The 24,988-nt window shown below is 36.0% G+C and overlaps 1 protein-coding gene across 1 annotated transcript in view; it reads right to left on the bottom strand.

The window, feature by feature from the left end:
* Nucleotides 1–12,286: 12,286 nt before the first annotated feature.
* LOC140171199 (sorting nexin-27-like) overlaps nucleotides 12,287–24,988 on the bottom strand; it is a 153,747-nt gene continuing 141,045 nt past the window's right edge. The window contains 5 exon segments of the mRNA XM_072194412.1: nucleotides 12,287–15,321; nucleotides 15,811–15,978; nucleotides 16,537–16,665; nucleotides 19,765–19,914; nucleotides 24,830–24,919. Coding sequence (XP_072050513.1) covers nucleotides 15,253–15,321; nucleotides 15,811–15,978; nucleotides 16,537–16,665; nucleotides 19,765–19,914; nucleotides 24,830–24,919 — 606 coding nt within the window. The 3' untranslated portion in view covers nucleotides 12,287–15,252.

Raw genomic sequence — 24,988 nt, 5'->3', positions numbered from 1 at the left:
AACACATTTTGTATGTTCTTCCTTCTTTCACACATTGCAAGCAATGTAAATAGAGAAATACAATCTACTTCAGAACTTTACCAAAATATTCAAGTGGATGTGAGACTTGATATTCAAACAAGTAGGCATTTATCTTTTGGCTGTGCATTTACAAAGTTCCAATTTTAGCAATAACTCATCAGGTTTTCTTTATTCAGTGCTTTAATGCTATCAAGATCTCCAGCTTGATTCTTGAGTGATGAACTCCTGTTAAGCTAGACTTTTTCTAGGAGAGCTTCCGAAACAGGCCGATATACATGTAACAGTCATTTTTATTTTCTTGCCCCACTTTTTTTTGAGTGGGGGGAAACAGGTGTCAGGTTCTGTGAATGCAAAGTGGAGCAGCAGAAAGCCAACCATGTCATCTCTGCTCTATCACTCACCTAATGCCTGGAGATATGTCTTTAATGAAATAAACCTTTTGAGGCACATGTAAGTATACTTAGCCTTAGTGTGCTGTCGAATTGTAAATGTATTTTACTACTGACCAGTACAAACTGCTGCATATTAATTTGTGGTGTGAAAAACCCCTTACAAAAATATTACTGTCACCTCATTTATAGGTCATTGAGGAGTTCATAAACAAATTGAAGATGATGGAAGCATACTTCCCAGAGTTGCTTGTCAGTTTTCTTGGCAGTCTATTTTGCAGACATAACTATCCATCTATAAACAAACTCAACTAGTGAGCCACTGCGAAATGTTTCAATACTTTCCCTTTTGGGCTATTCCAGTTGAAATCGATACACCTCCTATGAAAGACATGACCTTAAACCTCCACACAGGAAATGTGAATTTCAAATAGTGTTACCTGGGGTTAAAGGATGAACTCCATTTGAAATCGACACCCCTTATGTGGGAGATTAACATGTCTATCATAGGTGGAGATTATCTTTCATAGGTGGTGTATGAATTTACACTAAAATAGCCAATTTCAGGTAATGTTTGATGTTAAATGCGATGGCTGCAAATTCTTCGAGAATCAGATAAGCAATTCTTCCAACGATTCTCCTCAACTTAGTTTGTGAGAATCAAAATTCAGAGCAAAGTTGATTCCCCTAAATCTATGCCTATTCCTCACACAGTTAACTTGATTCTCACCAGATGAGTTTGTGAGAATCAATTTGGAAAAATGCAAAGTTGTAGAAATTGTACCCTGAATGTCAGGTAGGCTGTAACCTTTACACCTACCACCATGACGTCACAGGTCAATAACACAAAGCCAATTCACATCACTAGGCCTGATGAAGCGTCAGTTGCAAAGATTTATTTTATTCAACTACCTGGATGATTGAGAATATTCATAGATATACTAACCTCATAAGATCAATCGGGTAAAAATGCTGGGTTGTAAATGTTTTTGTTTTACTATTCACACCAGAGAAACATGGTGGTATGTTGTGTTTTGAAAATTGAAGTATATAATATGAAAATGTTCATAATACAATCTATTTGAAGATATATCATGTGAAATTTATAACTAAACAATAAACAAGGTGGAAATGACAATTTTCTCAAAAGAAGTTTGTTTCTGTGTAGTTTGTCATCTGTGATCAGAGAATATCCTGATAAAAAGATAAGACTGAACAAAATATGTATGTGTTGCTGGTAATATATATTTTCCAAGGAAAGTCGGTCTGCCGGATAAATATTTTTAAATATATTTTTAATTCCAGTTGCTCTCGAAAAAATTGGTTGGCCGCTTAATTATTTGACGTATCATAAACAATTTTACCTCCATTAGAATCAGACATACTATTCCCATGAATTGTAATGAATTAGCAGGTTTATGAAATTGTCAAAATGTGAAGGCAGATTAAAGGATACTTGTTCATGTAGCATGCAATTATAATCAAATATGTGACCTGCCACCACAAAATGAGCGTAAAATCGCAAGTGGGTAGTTTTGAAACGCCCTGGCTACAGCGTTGATGGTTTCCTTCATGAATGGCCCATTGTGCCCCCATTCACAAAGGACATACTGACATACTTCTGGCTTGAACAGGTGTGTGGCAAACAAAGCCATCAACTCTTCTTGTCCATTGTTTTTGAGGTGCATCACTCCCGCTAAGGGCTATGAGCCTGCATATCATGCATGTGCATCAGCATGGTGAAGAACAGTGACCGACCATAATAAGCCAAATCGGCATTGTTATTTGCAATGGGCCAGTTTTGGGACACTTTGCCCTCTGACCGATCGGGAAAATTGTTTTTTGTGCGTACAAAATATTATTTAACATGTTTTACTAGAACAAAAAATTGTTTAAAAACCATGATTATTTCATAAATTAATTATTTAAAAGCTTGTTAATGATAACATTATTAAAATAACAAATGATTGAATAATAATTACAGCAATTTCCCGATATGTCAGAGGTCAAAGTGTCTCAAAACTGCTCTCAAAAACCGTAAGTTACAATGCCAATTGGGCTTATATTAGGCAAATCAGAAAAGAGCTTGTCACCAGACGGTTTAATTAGTGAAGGAGCACAAGCCAGGTGGGACCATAACTAGTCCTACTATAGCACTATTTCCAAACCAAAAAAAAAAACAACACCAAATCACACCAATTATTGATTTTACTATGAAACAGAATATATTTTATTTATAACATGATTTACAGAATATGAAGCCATTTTAACAGCGTGCATATTATGAACAGCATTTCATAGTTAACAATTATACATGTATACAATAATTATATCATTGGGACTTCTGCATACTGCTAAATACCGGATTACTATAAACCGTCCCTATATAACTTGCGTAAAATGCCGTACGCAGGTAACATCCTTATTTATTGTGCTCATAGACTACCTCAAGAAGAGTCACCCCTGTGCAGTGCTTGTTAGTGTTGGAGCTATTAAACAAGAGAAGGGGGGCCTGGTTTGATATCTGCAATCAATTCCAGAATTGTGTATAGTTCATAGTGCACATAAAGCCTATTTAATAATACCCAATACATCAAGGTATATTTGCCGTAGAAGCGATGATTAAATAACATAGCATTAAGTCAAAACAATTTTTGAATATACACATGTATTGCACTCCAGTAGTATGTTCACGGTGTACCTCTGCATTGAACCATAGATGTCAAAGAACAGGTATAGACCTGGATCGTAATTCTATAGAATATTCATATCATGCTGATCACTCGCACCTGAAAAGAGTGGTATTGTATTCAATCCATGATTGCAGAGATACACAGGTGAAGAGTGCATCCTACTTGTAGTGCTGGGCGACAAAAAATTGTTTTAACCTACTGCTGTGGTATTTAATCATGTTACATCATCAATTCTACGGTGAATAGGAAAAAGAACCATGGCTAAAATGGGTTTGCACTGTAAAACATTGATAACATCGCCGTCTGTACTAAGTCTGTATTCTATGTAATAGTATGGACGGTTTACAGTAAACTACTTTTCGTCAGTATGCAGATTGCAGTGTCCACACAGATATCATAAACAGCATTTCATAGTTCATTATTATACATGTATACAATAATTATATCTTCATGCAGCAGTTTAATCACTGAACCAAAAGTTTAAGCTACAGAACAATACAAATACACTTACTAAAATTTCCTGATATTCACCCAATGTTTATGTACTTTTTAAGATCAATAAAAAGTGATGTACTTCTGCCGGTTTTATATAGAATTTAACATCAGGGGTCTTTGCAACGTTGCCATACATGGTAAATTTTCAATCCGTATTATGGCAGTTGACACTCTTAAGGGATCCAAAATGAGCGTTTATTGCGTTTCAACAGTATTTTTTGTGGGACATGAGAGCACCTCAGACCTATCGAATTGCATTCTGAATACGAAGCATGTCTTTCTGATATCAAATAATTTTCATTTTTAAAATTACAATATAATACAAATTTTATGACAAATTATAAAAATTTGATATTTTTCAAATTTTTGATATATAACATTCCTCGAAATAAATTATATAAATCTAATGATATATTCTTAAAGTGTATGTAGCAGGGAGGAAAAGCCGACGGTCAATTGAAAATTTTGACCTTTCATATTGAAGATATGGATTTTTTCCCAAAAAGACCTAATTTTTTGGTGTTTTGGAAAAAAAATCCATATCTTCAATACTAAAAGGTCAAAATTTTCAATTGATCGTCGGCTTCATCCCACCTACATACACTTTAAGTATAAATCATCAGATTTATAAAGTTTACTTCAAGTACTGTTAAATATCAAAAATATCAATTTTAATGATTTGCCATAAAATGTGTATCAAATTGCGAATTTCAAAAATCAAAATTATTTGATATCAGAATGACATTCTTCAGTATTCAGAATGCAATTCGATATGTCTGATGTGCTCTAATGTCCCAAAATAAATACTGTCCAAATTCATACCCCAGCCCTTAAGGGAGCTCCACAGCCTCATTCCGCCAACTTACTCAAAAGCATTCCGCCAACTTACTCTAAAAGACTGTATTGTTTGTGTGCACAACCTTTCTGGCAGATTCATTTGTTTGACTAGCTCATCGTCAATTCCTATTTTCTGTTTGTCGACGAACAATACCACACAGTTCCCTATGGGGCACTGTAATAAGTGCGATTATACCTATCTCGCATATACAATGTTTGAATCAACTGAAATTTTTTAACCATAAAAATTGGAATTTTTGTGCATATCTATTGAATCATACCTAGGAGATGGGGGAAGATGCTAAAATCATGAAATGCCACTTTAATATTTAGTAGTCACCTTCACAACCGGTTTACAATACTTTTTAAAACCTTTGAAAGTATTATTATCAACAATTGTTTCTTAAAAGATGTCACCTCTGCACCACATAAGTACATGGTTGATTACGTTTCACTTTCCCCAGAAAAACAGCCGACTATAGCATGTAAAAAATCTGTATAAACAGCTTAGCCCAGAATGTATTTAAACCAATCTGGACACACTGCATTCACATAGTACTGGTGAAAGAATAATGCCACCAAAGAGTTTAAATCAAAGAGTACCAACTGAAAACTGCCCTGTGTATAACACAACGGTAAATCCACCATCTTGGTTTGCATGCATGGACTAGTGTACCTCCTGTATTTATCGGCACAGCCCACAATCGAATGAAACTGTGTATCTTTGAATATTACAAAGGTCTGCGCATACAGCACTAAGCACACATTATTGGCACAATGAATTTGACGCAGAACGAAAAGAAGCATATCAATATAATCCAGATGTACACTATTTTGCCCTCCACGAGCAACACATAAACATCGCAGCACCTGCACTCTTTGGTTTTACCTCAATGGCCTCAACCAACTTATCACAGCTACATACCAATAAAGCTCTGATTTGTTAAGAATACTGCTAATTCAAAAGAAACCCATACACTACAGGGCAAGCACTGGCATGGGAGTTATCATTTCTATACCAGTAGGCAACAAGAAAAGAAATGGTTATAGGCAAATGTATGTACAGCTGGAAAGTATGGGGTGATAGTACAGATAGAAATGGGTCTGATTTTATACATAAAAAATCACAACATATCATTATGCATCAAAACTCTTGTGAACTGAATTCAATTACATTTAAACACTATTTAAAGCATCATTCCTTGCAATGTGTGAACAAGAGGCTTATTCCTGGCCTACCCCGCATCCGGGTAGGAGCTTGTACGTAGTCAAACATTTTTGCATTTTTGCGTTTTACCCTTGTGACAAAAGTTTCCGCTCCAACTTTTGGTTCTCCACTACAATGATTAGTTAGGTTTGGGCTTTGTTTTTGTCACTAAATGTACAGCACATTTTGCTGTAACACAAAATCCTGCATTTGTGAAGGTTGTCATTCATCCAGGTATAATCAAATATAAAATTAAACTTGTTAAATCTATTCAACTGGACTCACGGTTTTAAGACGCAACCATCTCGCGGCAATTGGTCACTGACCAGTGGCGAGATGGTGTTGACCAACAGACGGCCTGAAGATGCACCTAGGATAAGGTGTGAAACCGTTGCCTCTCAAAACCGTGAGTCCAGTTGAATAGATTTAACAAGTTTAATTTTATACAAAATCCTGCAGCAAAATTAATGCTGCATTTGCCAGTATGTGTACGCTAAACATCGGGCTTTATACTGGCCTTAAATAAAGCGGAAAACTTTATAGCAAGAGAACAAGTGAAAAATGTCACAGAAGGAATAGAATTTTGGTTTTAACAACAAAGATGACTTTCAGTGAACATTTTAATACAAAGCTGCAATGATATTAGAATGATCAATATGGTTTACAGGTCAAAGGTAACAAGGTCAAAGGGTACAATAGTGTTACCACACAGAATTACACAACAAAACAGTCTCATAAACAACACTGCAACGTTCACAAAACATATTTTTAGCAAGCAGTTCTTGCAACACACTTGCTAATATTTTACCTTGCATAAATATCTGTGGTGTTCAGAAATGAATAACTTTCAATTATTGATTTCATTACTAAAGCTGTGTATTTTACTTCTTGAGAGGGCATCTGAAAAAGTCAATGTGCATCAATGTGTGATTTCTGTGGCCAGCACTGCACCTAAACAGGTGCATCACACTGCACCTAAACAGGTGCATCACACTGCACCTAAACAGGTGCATCACACTGCACCTAAACAGGTGCATCACAATACTACTGCACTCTAAAAAAGCAACGCTCTCACAAATCAGTTTTAGAAGAACAGGCAGGAGAATTTTCAAGCTTTTGCTGAATCCAGGTGGTTTTGTTGTCCAAATTTATGCATTTTTTTCAGCCCGTTTCGAGCCTTTTAGTTTTAAGGCAGAATTTGCACGCTTTTCAGGCAGTTTTCAAAAAAGCCATTCTCATGCTTGGAAGAATCATCAAAAGATAGGACCCTCATTCTCAATGAATTTGAATTCAAGCTTCTACTTCCACATGACATGATAGGTAATAATGCTTTGGAATATTTCATTTTAAATCTATACACCCCCCACACAGAGAAGGTACATTTCAAATGGGGTTACCTGAATGAGTGTTTCCACTTGAAATACACACAATCTGCACCCCTTGTGGGAAATTAAGATTATGTCTTCCATAGGGGTGTAGGGTATATGGATTTCAATTGGAAGAGCCCTTTGCTTTGAAGATTCCTTTACACAAAGTATTTTTCTCTGTATCAGCATCAGGGCACACACACATTGTCAAATTGTTATCGATATGGACGGAGCAATGCTGACTTGCCAATGAGTAGATCTTCACATAGCAACCAATCACAGACAAGTGTGTGGTATGTGGGTAATACACATCACATGCATTAAAAAGCCAGCAAAACTGACAATGGGCATTTCCAGTTGAAATTCATACACCCCCAATGGAAGACATGACCTAAATCTTCCACACAGGTAGACTATGCCATAGTCGAATTTTATTAAAAATATGTTATTATTAGTCATGATGAACCCATTTTGTTGAACTCAAAATTATACTGATGTTTATTAAAATTAAAGTATTCAATAGTAAAATGGTCATAAAGAGTTAAAAATATCAGATGATTAGTGACAATAAAAGTAATTGAATGCAACACTATCTTGCATAATTATAATGGCTCACTTTAATACTGAACAATTCTGATTTTGGAAACTACCAGTTTATTGATAACGAACCCCGAAAATCCGACTATGGATTTTAAGCAGAACTTTGCTCTCTAAAAATACACTGTCAAGCATACTTGTTTATCAGTCCATTAACCACAAGTACTAAGCATGGTATAGTACAAGACGCGCTAGATGTTTGATGAGAGATTAACTTTCGCGTCAACACAAAAGCGCCGCAAGACCACAGACAGTTGTGTACGGTGTAGTTAATGGTAATGTCGCGGGCCCGGAAGATTTAAACCATAGCAAGATATGGGCGACCAATCACAAGGCAGATCCATTTAAAGATGCATTACATCATGGCCAATTTTAGTTAGGCCAGAAATTGGCCTAACTCTCCATAGAGTCCCGTGTTAAAAATGTTAACCGCAATCCAAGGTCAGTAGTCCCCTTGGCAAGCTATTCAAGCAGAGGGAGTGCGGTGACTGAAAAGATCAGATACATATGTTAAAATCTATCAGTTGCACACAAATTAATATAAATCAGAGTTTTATGCTTAAATGTATAATGTAATAGCCAGAGTATGCAAAATGGGCAAGTGGACTACGGAGAAGTCTACCACACAGGGGGTGCAAATTTTAAATGGAGTCACCCATTTAGTAACCCCATTTGAAATAAACACTCCCTGTGTGGGAGATCAAGGTCATGTCTCCCATAGAGGGGTGTATGGATTTCAATTGGAATAGCCCAATAAGGACAATTTCTGAATCCAATAAATCAAAAGTTACAAGCCTTCTTGTAAGAGTGACAAATATTTATGCAAGTTTTATACAGAACTTACGCTGCTGGCTGTCCATCCACACCCATTACCATTAGGCATGCATTATACCATTACCTTTCATTGTACAAAATAACAAAATAATGGGATTTTCTATATAAAGTAATATATTTACATTATTTCTGTATGTTTGTGTGTATATACATGTGTAAAGAAAGATTTCATGTATTTCTAATATTACTTACAATAGGATCTACAATGTATTACTACATGATTACCAGCTAAAATATTTTGAGAGTTTTACAGCCGTATTTCAAATTTTAAAGAGGGTGTTTTTCTGGACGAATTCAGGAAAGAATCATGTGTTGCTATTAATACAGAAGAGATTTTCTATCAAACGGAGTCATAACCAAGATTGTTCACGAATTAAGGGTAAGTGATGACTTTAAAAACTTCATATGTGACACGATTAAGGTAAATGAGTCGGATGTCGCTAATATTGATTTTGAGATATTGGCAAAGAAAGTGTTAAAATTCTTTTGTTTTATAGTGTTTTCAGCAATTGGTCATGTGACGTAACTTCGCAAAGAAAAGTCGTATCAACATAGGGCAGTTTCTGAAAGCTCTAAATGTCCTCTTTAGAAACATGTGTAAAACTCATTTTCGACCAGGGTCGACATGTGACTCATTCCCCTTGATCATGTCACATATATGTCACTTTATGACCTTTAACCTCCAAAATTCAACGCACATGCCACATTTATCAAATAATGCCAATTTGGTGTAATTAGAGAGCTTGCGATTTCCAAATTTACATATCATACGCCCATGCATCTATTCAAAATCCTGTCACATGAGAGTGATTTTCAATAAGATGCATGAGTGTATGATACGCACATTTAGAAATCGCAAGCTCTCTAATAATTTCTGTGATAGCTCAATATAAAGTAGAAAAAAACATGTAAGTTCTACATCATTGGGCTATTCCATTTGCAATCCACACTACCCCTGTGGAAGATGTTAGAAATATCTTCCAATGGGGGAGTGTGAATTTCAAATGAAATACATGCATTAGGCAGCTCCATTTGAATTTCATACACCTGATGAGAAAGATTCCACTTGAATCTTCCACACAGGGAGGGTGAATTTCAAAGAGTTGGTTAATGTTCAAAATTCATCCACAGGAGAATGAATTAATGAATGGATTAGCCCATATTTGTTCATACACATCATTTCTGAGTTATTTTTGCTGTAATAAGATATACAACTTACCCCATACCACATAATAATGCAAATATGACCTTTGACCCTAATGACTGACCCTTATCCTTAACCCTAGAAAATATATAAAGACATAATGGCTAAACAATATCACTGGGATTGAAGTAAAAATATGGGGCTACTGGTACGCACCTACTTTTCTAATGCTTATTTTCTTACTAATTTAGCAAGATTGTATTTTTCTTTAGCTTATACTAGTGGAGAAAGACTAAAAAATCAAACTTTTGATGAATTAGGAAACACTCCAAAAGATCAACTAAGTTCTATGAATGACAATAGCTTCATTAGGGATGGAGTGAGTTAAAAATGTTGATTATGTTTCTCCTATGCTCTTAAAAACATTTTTACCCAGTTTTGGTTTCATTATAGACAGGAGGGAGGGGTCAGCTGTGAATTTATGAAACAAAACTAGTTATATTTATTTATAGGACTTGATTGCCGCAATGATGTAAAACATATGAGACCAAATTGATTTGAAAAAAAAAAAAAATGTTATTTACAATAACTTTGGCCTTTGAAATCCCTGTACTCTGTATCTTCCTTTCCAACTTCCTTACTGAAAGCAGCATTAGCAGGAAATCTTTTTTTGCACTTTTTTTTTCAGAATCACAAATTTAAAATAAACTTCAAACTGTTCACAACAGAATCACAAAATAATTACAACCGCTAAGGGATGCTTCAAAACCCAACCACCGATGCCCTGGCAGAACCCAGTTTTACCGCCTGTTCTACCAGGATGCCGTTGTACATATAAATTACAGTAAAATTAAGTATTTCTTGGCCAAACTGGAACATGTGTGTTGCGTTCATGTAGCGTGTATGCTTTCTTCTGTACCGCACTATATTCGCATGTGATTATCGCGGAGCCACTAGTGTTTTGGCCAAGAAATACTTAATCTTACTGTATAAAGTACATATTTTGAAGCATATCCTAAAGCAAATAAAAAGCTCACACAACAAAAATCACACTTCATAATCCTCAGAGTTCCAAGGTATTCGTCTTAGTGACACATATATTACAAATTGGCATTGAAAATGCATTAGTTGAGTACAGACATGCCTATACCTTGTGTCACTTGTGAATTTGGCGGTGATGTCAAAATAAGTATTGGTATGTCAGCATTCCAATTATGCTGCCTTTACTGTATTATGCTGTGATTCTGAGAACGCTGCATGTGTTACAAGCTAGTTTGCACAACACTATCAAACTAGAAGTGACACAAGGTAGGTGTTGGTACAGAAATAGATGAGAGAGAATCCTGACTCCTACATGTATACCGTAAAACATTGTCTACAAGCATATAGTGTTTTTGATGAAAGCTAAATTAAAACGAGACAGCCGTAAATATTCCAATACAATAGATTGGTCTTACAATAATACTTGTTTGTATATGTTTGTATCTGTAATTAATTTGCTCAAACTCCATAATATTATAATTTTGTCGATGGATAGCATATGGATTAATTTATCTTTCATCGAAAGCACCCTATATGCTTGTAGACGAGGTTTTACGGTAATACTGCTCTATACAACATCATTGTATCAGCCATGGAGGACAATTTAGAGATGGTCAAGTCATGGCCAACAATACGCACAGACTAATAAAAGTAATTTCAGTGCATTGCACCATCCAGTGCTTCAAATTATATCTGGTTGGCAAATGTCATGCGATTAGTCAATGCATTCCGAGCATTACACAACACCAAACTCTATTCCCCCCATGCCTGAATAATAGAGATGACAGCAAATTTGCATTCTCCTCCATCTATTTCTATGGATGTTAGTTACGTCATTGATTCTCCTCCATTGTGGGTGTTAGTTAAATATTTCAAGATATTGTCATCAAGCAAATAAAGCAAATAAGCAAATCAAGCAAATAAAAGCACCATTTCCCACTTTTGTTGTTTTAATCCTCACTTCTTAGATGCTATAATTTTAGGTCCATTTTGACAGACAATGATTTTGTGGATTTTGGCAAGAAAATTTCATATATTTTATCTTTACAATAATTTTAGCATGAACCCGTAATCAGAGATGTAATTGGGTAACAGGTGCATTGGACTATTTCAGTTGAAATCCACGCACCCCTTAATCTCTCACACAGGGGGTGTAGATTGCAAATGGAATCACCCATTCTGGTAAACCCATTTGAAATTCACATTCTCTGTGTGGAAGATTAAGGTAATGTTTTTCATAGGGGTGTATGGATTTCTACTTGAATAGCCCGTTTTCTGAAAATCGGCCTGGCTCTCAGACAGGTGGTCAATAACTTGCAGGCACCATGGTTCGGGGGAACAGGCTAATGCAGGCAAGGGAAAGAATAGCAGGGTTTGAACTGAAGTACACCTGAAATGAGCTCTACTTTTTCACAATTTTGTCTGAACCGGGAGCTATTTGTGACCAACCAAAAGTTAAAGCACAGTTGCTGCCAGTCATGTTATAGAAGAGGCTCAGCATGGGAGTGGGTAACCAGTGAGCAAATAGAGCCTGCTATTTTTTCCCTTGAATTCAAGGATTAAAGAAGTTTCATCCCCTTAAAAATAGTTTGGCTTTTTTAAGCTGAAATACTTTGACAATTTCCCCCAAAGAAAAAAGGTTTCCTTTCTTTTTTCCGGAATTGATTTGTTATGGCCCCATTTCTGGAGGTAACATATCTACAAAATGACTATTCTATGTACGAAATAATGAAGTCAACAGTAGGACACATTTGTTTCACTTTGGTTTGGTTCCGTTCAAAATACTTGATTGAATTTGTTGTGATATTATTCCTTGTTCTTACATCGTCATTCATTACATGAAGAACCCCTGCTGGGATCATATTTGTCATTACACCTTTTATTTGGATTACAGCTTATATAGAATTCTAGACTTATGTAAAATTCTATTTTTTTCTAGCATCAGACAAAAGTGTGCAACAACACAATATTCACACAAAATGGCCTCACACCAAGCAACCATCATACTGTACAGGTTTGAGTAGCATGTATGAGGTGATGCAAATTATCGGATCACATAATTTTCATAAAATGGGATTTTTTTGTATAAACAAACATGTTGTTGCAAATTTCACTTTGGGTTTTCATGTACCACATCAATAGGTAAATAACACTGTAGGAATTTCAGTTGGCCAACCTCACAGAATGTGCCTTTACTTCTTTGAAACCCACATATCAGTACTACCTCACACCTGTTGCTAATAGTTGCCAGTAAGCGTACTTTTTATCTGAAATGATTCACATCTGTTGCAGATAATATTTTGTATTAATGATCACCATATTGAATCAATGGCACTATGAAAACATAATGAGGAAACATAATGATAAAAGGTGAAGTATATTGATGCACTCTTAGTTATAGCCGCAATATATATTTATATAAATGAAACATATTCACATAAATGAAATACATTTATACAAGAAAAATAATGATAACCACAGCATGAACAGTGGTTGATATTATGGATGATTTGAGCTTTGTCGTCCAAAGGGTGATTCCATTTGAAATCCATACTCTCTCTGTGAAAGATTGCTAAAGTAGTAGTAACTTGAATTTGAAATACTCCAGTTGTGGAAGATCAAGATAAAGCCACATACAGGGGGAGTACATTGCATGGGTTTACAAATAATTAACCCAAGCAAATTCCATTTGAAAAACATACTCCTTCTGACCTTCTGTGAAAGACTTATCTTTAATATCCACAGGGATTTCAAATAGAATAGCCCAAAGTAAGAAGGCAGTATCAGTTTTGTAACATGACTGAAGATACTGCTTTTTTTCTTGAAAGTGCAGAATTCTGCTCTTTATACAGATTAACGAGATAAAAAACTGATAAGATAATAAACAAATGATATTAATTGTTATAGGCAAAAGATCTAATTCTCTATCATGAGAGCCAACTTGGATACGCATAGATATTTGCGTCGAGCGTACTACACAAAGACCACATACTTACGGAGCAAGCAGAGCTTTTGAGAATTAACCAATCACACTTCGAAAACGGTCGTCGCTAGGCAAGGTCAAGGTTCGGTCATGAGATCCCGTTATTCCACCAAAAGTATGCTCACACAACAGTACGCAGGAGGTACGTCCTCTCATGAATGAGAATTTAATATTTTGCCTATTGTTCAATGCAAGAAGGTACATGCATAATAATCACAAAGCACTTTGACCTTCTTACATTCAACTGATGGTTTTACACCCATAACTTGCCCATACTGTGGACAAGAAGTAATAGATTGAGCCATTTGCTTGATCACTTCCATTTTCATGTTGAGCTGATCAATAATTTGGCCAATATATTTGTGTTATACACGTAACTGGCATTGAGAATAGTATCGCTTTCACAGTAAAATGCAAAAAAAAACCGACATAGTGTTTTGTTATTACTACGCACTTAAAACATTCTTGTATTCAACTGACATCTTAATTGTGCCACCTTCAAGAAGATTCCACATAGTGCAAACATTACATTCACATTTCTGGCCTTGATGGTATACATGATACATGTATATGGGCCATGTTATGTCCAATTCCAAACCAACAAACATTGAAAAAACTTTCAGCTGTTCCACTGCTGTTATGCTTGGAACACCTTTGCATGTAGATGGAGGAATGTCACAAACTTTTTCTGATTCTTTATCATACAGCCCAAACCCATAGTAAGCTTGTGCTGGCAGGCTGTATTGATTAATCCAGCAAGTGCAGGAAATGTGAGACAACTGGCTGGGTTATATCAGATGCCAGTAGCAATGGTGAAAATGCTACCAGTAATTGTCTCCCGATCAGTTACTGCTGGAAATATATCACTCCTGAGTTTACCTGCTAGCAATTCATATTTCACTCACTTGTGTGCCATTCAACTCAAATCCTGTCACTGTCTGCACCCCACATCATCAGAAATTGGGCTATTCTATTTGATATCCATACAACCCCTGTGGAAGACATCATCTTAATCTCCCATGCAGTGGGTGTAGATTTCAAATGGAGTCACCAATTCAAGTAACCCCATTTGAAATTCACACTCCCTGTGTGGGAGATTAAGGTCATGTCTTCCAAAGAAGGTGTATGAATTTCAACTGGAATAGCCCATTTTAACTCTGTAGCTGCATATGAAGATGAAGATATATCCTTTGACTGCTGGCATAACTGGATTTCATCAAAAATCTCTTGAGAATCAAGCAAATGGTATGATACAACCACAGCAACTATAGCCGACTCCAGTGATAGTTGCTTTTTGTATTTAGAGTCACCTGCCTCAGTGTCATCTCTCATATGTAGTGTTTCTTGATATGATTCATAATACAACAATGTGAACTACAGGCCCACACAATAATTTGACAAATTTCTTCAGCATAGTGATTAAAAAATTAATCATACAGCAGCCATTCTGTGCGCAACTTTGTTGCTTTCACAGAATGACCCGATATGTTTGGGGCCCTTTCAGCATGTTTTAGATCTTTGTGATATCAGGCCCAGTTGGTTGTCTTAGACATGTTTTCATCTTCTGAGATTCCGCTGGGATCACTGGAGTTGTATATCAAGCACCGGAACGGTTCAAGGTGTCAAAAGTCATGCTGGTTAGGGTCACAGGTCATCATCATCAAGTGTGTTAAATACTTTGCCCTTTGATTTGGCTCTTTGGCTGGCTGCCTCCTGAAATATGAAAAGAATGCAAAAAATAATAAAAATCTCATAATATTCCAATATCTAGAGTTATTTAAATACTGACTATGTTGATATCCCAGCAAGGAAACAGTGCAATTGTGCTTTTCAATTAACTCTCAATAACTAGCCTGACATATGATTCAAACTATGTAGAGATAGTAAGAAATCACTTCTTGTCGCTTCTTGAGATGGCTATGATATCACATCTCATCTCTTAATCAAGGATAGGACTACACCACAACCTTTTCCATGACTTACGATGCAATCATCAAAAAAGTTCCTCTGCAACTCTCCTGTGATGTCACAGGTCAACCGTTTACCACTAGACCACTTTGCCGGAAGAAGCACCACAATTTAGATGTAAAACTATAGCCACCTCAAAGAATAAATCCAGCTAAACAAGAATTACTATTTTTTGTTACATTATTGATTCTCTCTGTTGTTTTTTTCAAAGTCAGTTTGCAAGCAACTGTTTACCTTCTCCCTCTGCGCTGCTACGGCTTCTGCTCTTTCTTCTTCCTCCTCATCTTCATCTTCTTCTTCTTCATCTTCTTGAGCTTGTTGGTTATCATTATGATTGGCATTTCTCTTGGTCCACTCAATTTCCTTCTCGATTCTCTGAAAGCATTCATGCATGTATTCAAACTGTGGGGAAAGAAGACAGAATTGGGGATTAAACTTAAGTCAGATAATGTTGGAAAGAAACATTGAATATTCAAGAGTTTGCTTGCTAGCTTTGTACATCTTCAGGTCATGGTCGAAAGTTGTGGCCCCCCCCCCCTAATGGTAAAACAATGGTAAATTGCTAGGTAGCGCTTAGTCCTGAACAGCAATTTCACTGCTGAGTTTGACTGGTTGTGATTTGATGTTTAGACATGCTAGCGATGTCTGATGGATATATCAGCAGTCACTTTTCCCATAGTAAAAAAGCTACGTTCTTTGTGATTGCCTAGTAGAATACACACATTAGATGAGGAAGCCCAACTGAAGCCTTTTTCTGACTATCTATCTCATCCCAGGATGATCAGGAACCTTCATCAAAATACAGAACAAATTCAGATCATACCCAAAGTCTAGCTTTATTAGATTTAAAACTCTGAACATTTCCTAATTTAAATAATAAGCTTCCCAAGTTCTTTACGCTGGTAAATTCATAATTGGAAGTCACTTCAATTGTAATTGTACACTGTTCCTAATACTTACAAACTTTGTGTATATTTTCACCCATCTTGGTTTCTTGCCTTCCTTGGCATACTCAAATAAGAATGCCATGCCTTCCTCGTCTGTCTCATATTGTCTGATTTCTTCCCATGAGAATGTGGGCACTTGTCCCTAAAAGAGAAACAAAATTGATAGCATGGTGTTAAAAATAAGGTGAGAGTTTGGGCTTAGAAAAGCTTGTGCAAATTATTGAAGGTCTGTTGAGTTTAAGAAGGGATCAAAATTCCCCTAAAAAGTTATTTCCAAGACTATCCTGTAGGTAACAGCACATTATGTTCTATTTATTAAAAATTTTAACTTGGGTCCGTAAAAATTGATGATCCAAGCCCTTTGATTTTCACATATTCCTAACACTGGCTATAAAAACTTACCATATTTGTTCCATTAATAACCCAGGGTGCCAAGTAATGTTTCTGGGTCCTTAATTTTCACATTTTTTTACTTATTTTACCATCTTTAAACATGCATTAGACAATCTGCCCTAAGATAGCTTTCTGTTAGAGTGCACCTATTGGCGAACAATTTTTCTTGAGGAAATGGCACCGACCACAGACATACACTCACAAGGAAAGAGGTCAAAATAACCGCAGAATTCAGATTTTAAAGTATAAATTCATAAATTATACAATAAAGATCCTCTCATGAATGAAATCACCAAAATAGAGCAATTTTACAGACTTTTAGTATAGTGTTTTGGCTTTTATTCATGTGGAAGTAAATGAAGATCATAAACTTTACACAGAAGCATGGAAGGCTTAATAGAATTAATTGCATAGGTGCTTAATAACTTTTAGTTTTGCAACATGAAAAGTCACTGGGAGGGCCACTTATAGGAGCATGGGTAGCTAATGGAACAAATACGGTTCACACTTTCTTATTTAGTAAGAAAACTGATATGCATGGCTGTATTCAATTCCGTCAAGTTTATTCTTCATAACATTTCACATTTCTAATACTTTTTTGTTCAAACAAATTAATCTTTGTTCAAATGAATTAATCCTTTATCACTCCGTTATGCAAACTACAGTAGCATTTCATTGCCCCCAGTGATTTGAGAGTTGTAGAACTAAGAAAATTGCTTTGTTACAATTTTACGGCATACTGCTCCCAATAAGTTGCATCCAATCTAGCTTGTGATGTTTGATGGATAGAAATACAATGACATTCTGATTGCCAGACGTGCCACAATTGGCCTCACCTGAATAATTGGGATATTCCTTTTATAAATCACACTCCCCTTAAGGAAGTTTTTGGAGAACAATCAAATTCAATAGTTTCAGATCATTTCATATCCAACCATTTTCATCCATAAAAAGAAGAACCGGAGGAGGACAACAAATTGTGAAAAATCCAACCGATTTTGATAAATTTCAATAATTTAAACTTGAATAATTTGAATAATTCAAAATTGAATAATTTCAATTTGAATAATTTCAAAATTTGCCAGCTGGATTGAACATACAGGGTGTATCAAAATGATTGGTACCGGGCTATGTGACATTTTCAAAAATATATAAAAAATAAAAAATTGCTAATTAATATAGTTTTTGTACTATAAATAGAACGGGGCATATGTTAACTTATTGATCTATTAATCTGAAGTTGATAGGTTGATGCATCTGGGAGCTATTGTCATTTAAACGAAGATCGACGTAATTATGGTTTGACACAAGATGAATAGGTTCACTGCTTGAACCATTTATTGCATACATACTCTTCAATATCTCACCTCAGTATACATAACATAAAATTGCTTTACACATGCTTTTAGAAAGATAGTTCCTGAAGTCCCTGCCATACGACTCTGGCAGTGTGAGGTGAAGCCCTATCTTGAAAGAACTTACAACTGGGATGGGTCCATTCTGTAACTATCCATATCATATTTTGAAGCATTGCAAGTTATAGCATGTATGCATTGGATACGTCTTGCTCTTAGAAACTGTCTCCTAAATCTTCTCTGCACTTCTCCATATCTTCGTGTCGACCAGTGATTCTTAACTATGAATGCACACTGAAGTGTGGAACCATTCCAATAACTTTTACCAGGTCTAAACTAACCTACATTGTCTACAGTCTATAGCCATTCTGCCACACCATCTACTTAGTAATCTCAAAAATACAATAAATTACCGCCCATGATGGTGTTGATACACAAACTTCTTTCGCCCCAACTAAATTATTCAAGTCAATAATATTACTCTCAAGCAATAAATATTGATTATTACATTAATATATATTATGAATGAAGAAATAGGCAGGGAAAATATTAAACATTTCCATGATTTTCAACATATCATCCTCACAAGGTATTTGCAGTAAAATAGAGCTTTGAAAATGGTGCGCTACTGATCCAGCGTGATGATGAAAAGTGTAAAAACACCCACTTTTTTTTAGAATCATGTAACTTCTTAATAGAATGTGCTATCTTTATGATCTAAAATTCTTAGAGAAGATAAAACTACTATAATTACAAATATTTAAACAATTAACCCCAAACTGGCACAAAAAAATAGTTTAAAAAATCGGCAAAAATTAAGAAGTCTTCGGTACCAATCATTTTGATACACCCTGTACATGTAAGTTGCAATTAGTTTCAGTTTCAGTTTATTTATTTACCATATCAACGCAAAGAAAATATATATTATACATAATGGTAGGATGACCAAAAAAAGAGCAAAGCTCGAGAAGACTTTGGCCACCCTGAAAGGTAATAACAAAATACAAAACAGTGCAAAGACAAAGACACCATTTATGTGTAGACAAAGACATTACCTACAAGTGGGACAGACATTCGCTACATGTTGGCAACAAAGGCAGATCCGTGAGTAAACCACACTCCCAGACAGTTGGTTAGGTCCATAAGGATGAAGATGAAGGATTTGAGATGGCTGTGTAATTTTTCACATGAGGTGTGTCACAAGAAGTTGCCCTGTTTTGTTAAAAATTGGTGAAGCATTTTTGTGATGTTGATTTCCTTTGTTAATTTTCACAGGGTTTTTGAATCGTTGAAGTGCTAGCTGAATTGCTCTTTTCGAGTGTTTTATAACCACTTTGTTGATTAAACTTGAAATAATCAATATTTACTTCGCTCAGGCAGCTAAAGCTGCCCTCGCGGAGTAAACTACTCAGACGACGTGGATGCATCGTTGTTAATCGGTGATGAACAATGGTGAAACATGATTGAATCCCTAAATTAGGATTGACTCTTACCTCTAATGTGCCATCGTCTGTACATGCTTGCAATTTGAACTGTTGAAATGTTAATGTAGGAATAACATGTCCATTCTTTCTAGCATCGCATGGACAATGTGGGAATGTCAGCTCACCGTAACCGTCTAGACCCCGTACTACCTTTAAGTACTGCAATAAACAAAGAGACAAACAGAAGAAAATTAAACTGGGTGTTTTACACATTTAGAGATGGAAATCTGAGTTGTGAAATGATTCAAATATATAAACTTAATTAGCCTCAAATATATACCATCTATAATTTGGTTCACCTCAAGTTCAGTAGTGATTGTACATGGCGATATAAGGAGTCCAGGTTCTCCTCTAATTCTGTGGTAGTGACGTATGTGCGCTTTTCACTGGCCGCAGAAGTGAACCGTGTGTGATAAGTTAATCAAGCAGAGCGTACAAGTTCAAGAGCGTTTGTGGGCACGCGTGTGGCACAACCGCTAAAAGGCATTGACGTCACTACTGAACTTGAAGTATACAGTATATTTAAAATTATTGTCAATTTCGACATCCTTAAATAAACTTTTCACAACAAAAGTTTCTAAAGTTCAAGAACAAAATAAAGTGAACAATATCCAAATAAACAAATATCCAAAATAAAAATTGCCTGTGTGTGATCCAAACGCAGTTCAGTTAATAAACGGCACATATGCTATTTATTCAAGGGTGCTCTATTTACTTAAAACAGCTTCAAGTCTTAATTCACTTAGCAGGGTCAAGTTTTTGTAATCACAACTTACATATTCAATCAATTAAATGATAAGTTTATTTTACTTTCAAGGTGTCAAAATTAAATGACTGTATATCCTTTAAGTATAAAGCCAAGAACCACTTCTATCACTGGGCTATTCCAGTTGAAATCATACACCCCTATGGAAGACATCACCTTAATCTCCCACACAGGGGGTATGAATTTCAAATGGGGTTACCTGAATAGGTGACTTCATTTAACATCTACACCCCATTCTTTCCTAAATTTCATCCCAAGATAAAACAATTTCCATGATTTATGTATTTCTTACATATATGGGAAAGAATCCCTCCCTATGGAAGATATGACCTTAATCTCCTACACAGGGGGTGTAAATTTCAAATGGAGTCGCCTATTCAGGTAATCCCATTACAAATTCACACTCCCTGTGTGGAATATTAAGGTTGTATCTTCTATAGGGAGTGTCTTGATTTCATCTGGAATGGCCCTTTGAGCCCAGGTTTGACTGCTTTGAACTGACCACAAAGTACAAGCAGACAGAAATAAGACAATTCATCCCTTGCCATTCTAAATGGTAATGAGAAAAGTATCTTGTTTCTTGTGACACAGCTTATATCATCCTTTACCTTTAGTTCAGCTACATTATATAGATCTACTCCTCCGCACACTGCGAGCCAGGAAATATGGTCTATAATTCATTGCATATGATGGTTTAAACCTAACGTTTAGATGCTTTTTTTAAATGTTATCTTCAAATCGGACACACAGCCATGTCACAATTCCATTTTACCAGCTAAAACTTGGTTATCACTAACTAGCCTTGATTAACTACTTGATAATCTCCCTCTTATAACAATGGGTTGGGTTTTTATGATGCTATTATGTGGATAGGTTTTTTGTTGTTGTCAACTTCTGCCTTTAGTCAATTTCCACTATATAAATTGATCAGTTTTCTCTAGTACCACTATGACAATGTGTGAGTTTCAGTAGACAACTACAACAATTAATGGATTCTATATTTTTGGAGTTTCCAATATAAATGGGTCATAATTTCTACAATTTGCATACTTAATATGGGTCTACTTTCTCGCCCATTGAAGGCACACCCTCTTTAGAGCAAGCCCCATCTGATAATCTACAGACAATTCACAGCAACTGTAGGCAAGAGGGGAAATCACACCCCAGAAACCATAGTAGCAGGTTATATAACCTCAGCAAAACAAATTAGCCTCCTAATAATAATAATAATAATTGCAACTTTGACAATGTGTGTGTGTTCATTGGGTTAGCAGCGTTTATTTAGCCCACAGATATTTACTGTAACTTCATAACCTTATTCCTAATACATGTACCAGGTAAGTGTGAGTTACCATGAAATTCACTGTTATTTTGCCCACAGATATTTACTGTAACTTCATAACCTTTCTCCTAATGCCAGTTAAGTGTGAAGGTTATTCTCAAGTTACCATGATATTCAATGTTACTTCCAGTCTGGACACGGTAAAACATGCAAAACATGGTGACTCCAGTTAGTAATAACCTTCATGTATGATGTATCCTTCTCACAGAGCATAATGAAAAGTAGACTGTATGGATGTTTCTTTTGATAACAACCTCCTTTTATGAATGTTTCTTACTTTGATGAAGTGTTTCTTGATAATTAATAACCTCTTTTTATGAATGTTTCTTTCTTCAATGAAGTGTTTCTTGATTATTAATAACCTCATTTTTATGAATGTTTCTTCCTTTGATGAAGTGTTTCTTGATTATTTATAACAACCTTTTATGACTGTTTCTTTCTTTAATAAATGTTTCTTGTTCATTAACAACCTTTTTACAAATGTGTCATGTTTAGATTAAGTGTTTCTTGATCATTCATTATCACCAACAAAGCCAACAGCAAAGCCTGTTATTACAACCTGTCTCATACACTAGTCATGAATGTGAAACGTCATGCATATTCGAGCACGGCTCATCCTTTAGAATTATCTTAACCATTCCTGGCACCTGCTACCTAGCATATCTCCCAAGAATAAACTATTGTGTCACTATGCCGACGGCACGTTAAACCCGAATCATGTTCCTACTTGAGCCACAAGTAGCGTAGGGAACAATATACAGGTCTCTTGAAATGTAAATACATCTGTATAATGTACAGCATAGTGAAGCATAAACAGAGACCATTCCTAATGCAATTTCTCTACAAACCCACTATCCTCCTTTATATTTCTCTAATAGCCAGGTTGTCATGGAAACAGCACATGTAATGGAAGTACTAATACCTACCCTATAACGAATCGTAAACGAGACAACCATAAAAAAGTTTCAGTGTTGCTTTGGCAATTATATATGTGTTGCATCGTTGTAATGTGTACACAGGCTGCAGAGTGATAGTACAAGCCAAGATCAATATCTGTGGCCTGTGGCTTTTAGTAAATGTTACACGTGTAATACTGCTCTTACCAGGTCAACCTATGTATTAATGTTGTCACGGTGTGACTGACCAAACCGTACGAGAGGTTGATCTAAAAATAACCAACTGGCGAGACTTAATGGTCAGTATTCGCACAAGGGATGAACTTCAGTTCTGGACTGGTTATTGATGAAGTAGTCCTACTGGAGGGGAGTTTTATTTCCATTGATGAACTATACTTTTCAATAAAAGTCAAAACTAAGAAATATTGAACACCTTACTTGTAGCAAAATCACTTCATGAACAAAATAATGTTTCCACCCAGGACAGTGAGACTCCTACATGTATATTTTGCATGTAGTACAAACCATTACAATCACTCTAATAGTTCTAGTAATGCAAGGGTTCTCAATTATATTTGCTTGTGGGCCACAGAGGACCATACATATTTTAAAGATCTGTATTTGAGGACCAAATACACCTTCTTAAATGATTACTTATTCTCATTCTTAGTCAGTTAAATATTTTTTTAATAACTGTAAACTATTTTTTAAAGCAAAATCTAAGTTGCCGTCATAAAGACCCTTATTATAAAATGAACGAAATCTTGTTTACAACTTCTCGTATTCTGTTGCGCGTACTGCTAGCGTGTGCGCTTATTCCGCACTAGTCTACGCATACAACGCGATACATACACGAACCTCTACAAGCGTGTTACGCGTTATCAACACTCATGATGACGTTGGGACGTCTACAGCCTGATAGACGGCACCCGAAATCATGCGATTGTCCAATCAGATTATGTGTCTACGAACTAGACCACTCCCACTGACTAAGAATGTACATTTCAGAGCTACTCAATCAAGAGCCAACCACAATTGGTCTGTGGGCTAGATCTTTGGCTGCGGGCAGCCTATTTCTCCTTAATGATTGATGTTAGAGTGGAAGAAATATGATCTAGAATCTTGGACTAATAGTACTTTAGTATGTTTGCTTCCATGATAGCGCAAGTGCTGAGAGTGTTGATTTAGATTATCCTGGTCAATAACTTGTGGGATTGCGATCCTACATGTACTACTAACCTATACGTGACTATCATACCTGTAGCTTATTTCTTTTGTCCTGATGCATCTTCAGTTCATATAGACTATCCTTGGGTTGGATACTTACATCATCTATTGCCTGGCCCTCCCTCCCCATATACCTCAAGTACTAGGTAACTCTAAGCACCATACCTGTAGCTTATTTCCTTTCTCTTGATGCATCTTCAGTTCATATAGACTATCCTTGGGTTGGATACTTACTTCATCTATTGCTTGGCCCTCCCTCCCCATATACCTCAAGTACTAGGTAACTCTAAGCATCATACCTGTAGCTTATTTCCTTTCTCTTGATGCATCTTCAGTTCATATAGACTATCCTTGGGTTGGATACTTACTTCATCTATTGCCTGGCCCTCCTGCCTATACCCATAACCTCAAGTACTAGGTAACTCTAAGCATCATACCTGTAGCTTATTTCCTTTCTCTTGATGCATCTTCAGTTCATATAGACTATCCTTGGGTTGGATACTTACTTCATCTATTGCTTGGCCCTCCCTCCCCATATACCTCAAGTACTAGGTAACTCTAAGCATCATACCTGTAGCTTATTTCCTTTCTCTTGATGCATCTTCAGTTCATATAGACTATCCTTGGGTTGGATACTTACTTCATCTATTGCCTGGCCCTCCCTGCCTATACCCATAACCTCAAGTACTAGGTAACTCTAAGCATCATACCTGTAGCTTATTTCCTTTCTCTTGATGCATCTTCAGTTCATATAGACTATCCTTGGGTTGGATACTTACTTCATCTATTGCTTGGCCTCCCTCCCCATATACCTCAAGTACTAGGTAACTCTAAGCATCATACCTGTAGCTTATTTCCTTTCTCTTGATGCATCTTCAGTTCATATAGACTATCCTTGGGTTGGATACGCCCTTTACTTACATCATCTATTGCCTGAAAATTAAACAAAAATGTAAGGTCAAACACAAAGTAATGAATAACAAAATAAGATACTGTAAAACA

The sequence above is a fragment of the Amphiura filiformis genome, chromosome 15 (genome assembly GCF_039555335.1).
Source record: "Amphiura filiformis chromosome 15, Afil_fr2py, whole genome shotgun sequence".
Taxonomy (NCBI): Eukaryota; Metazoa; Echinodermata; class Ophiuroidea; order Amphilepidida; family Amphiuridae; genus Amphiura; species Amphiura filiformis.
This window is presented reverse-complemented; position numbering and strand designations above follow the sequence as displayed.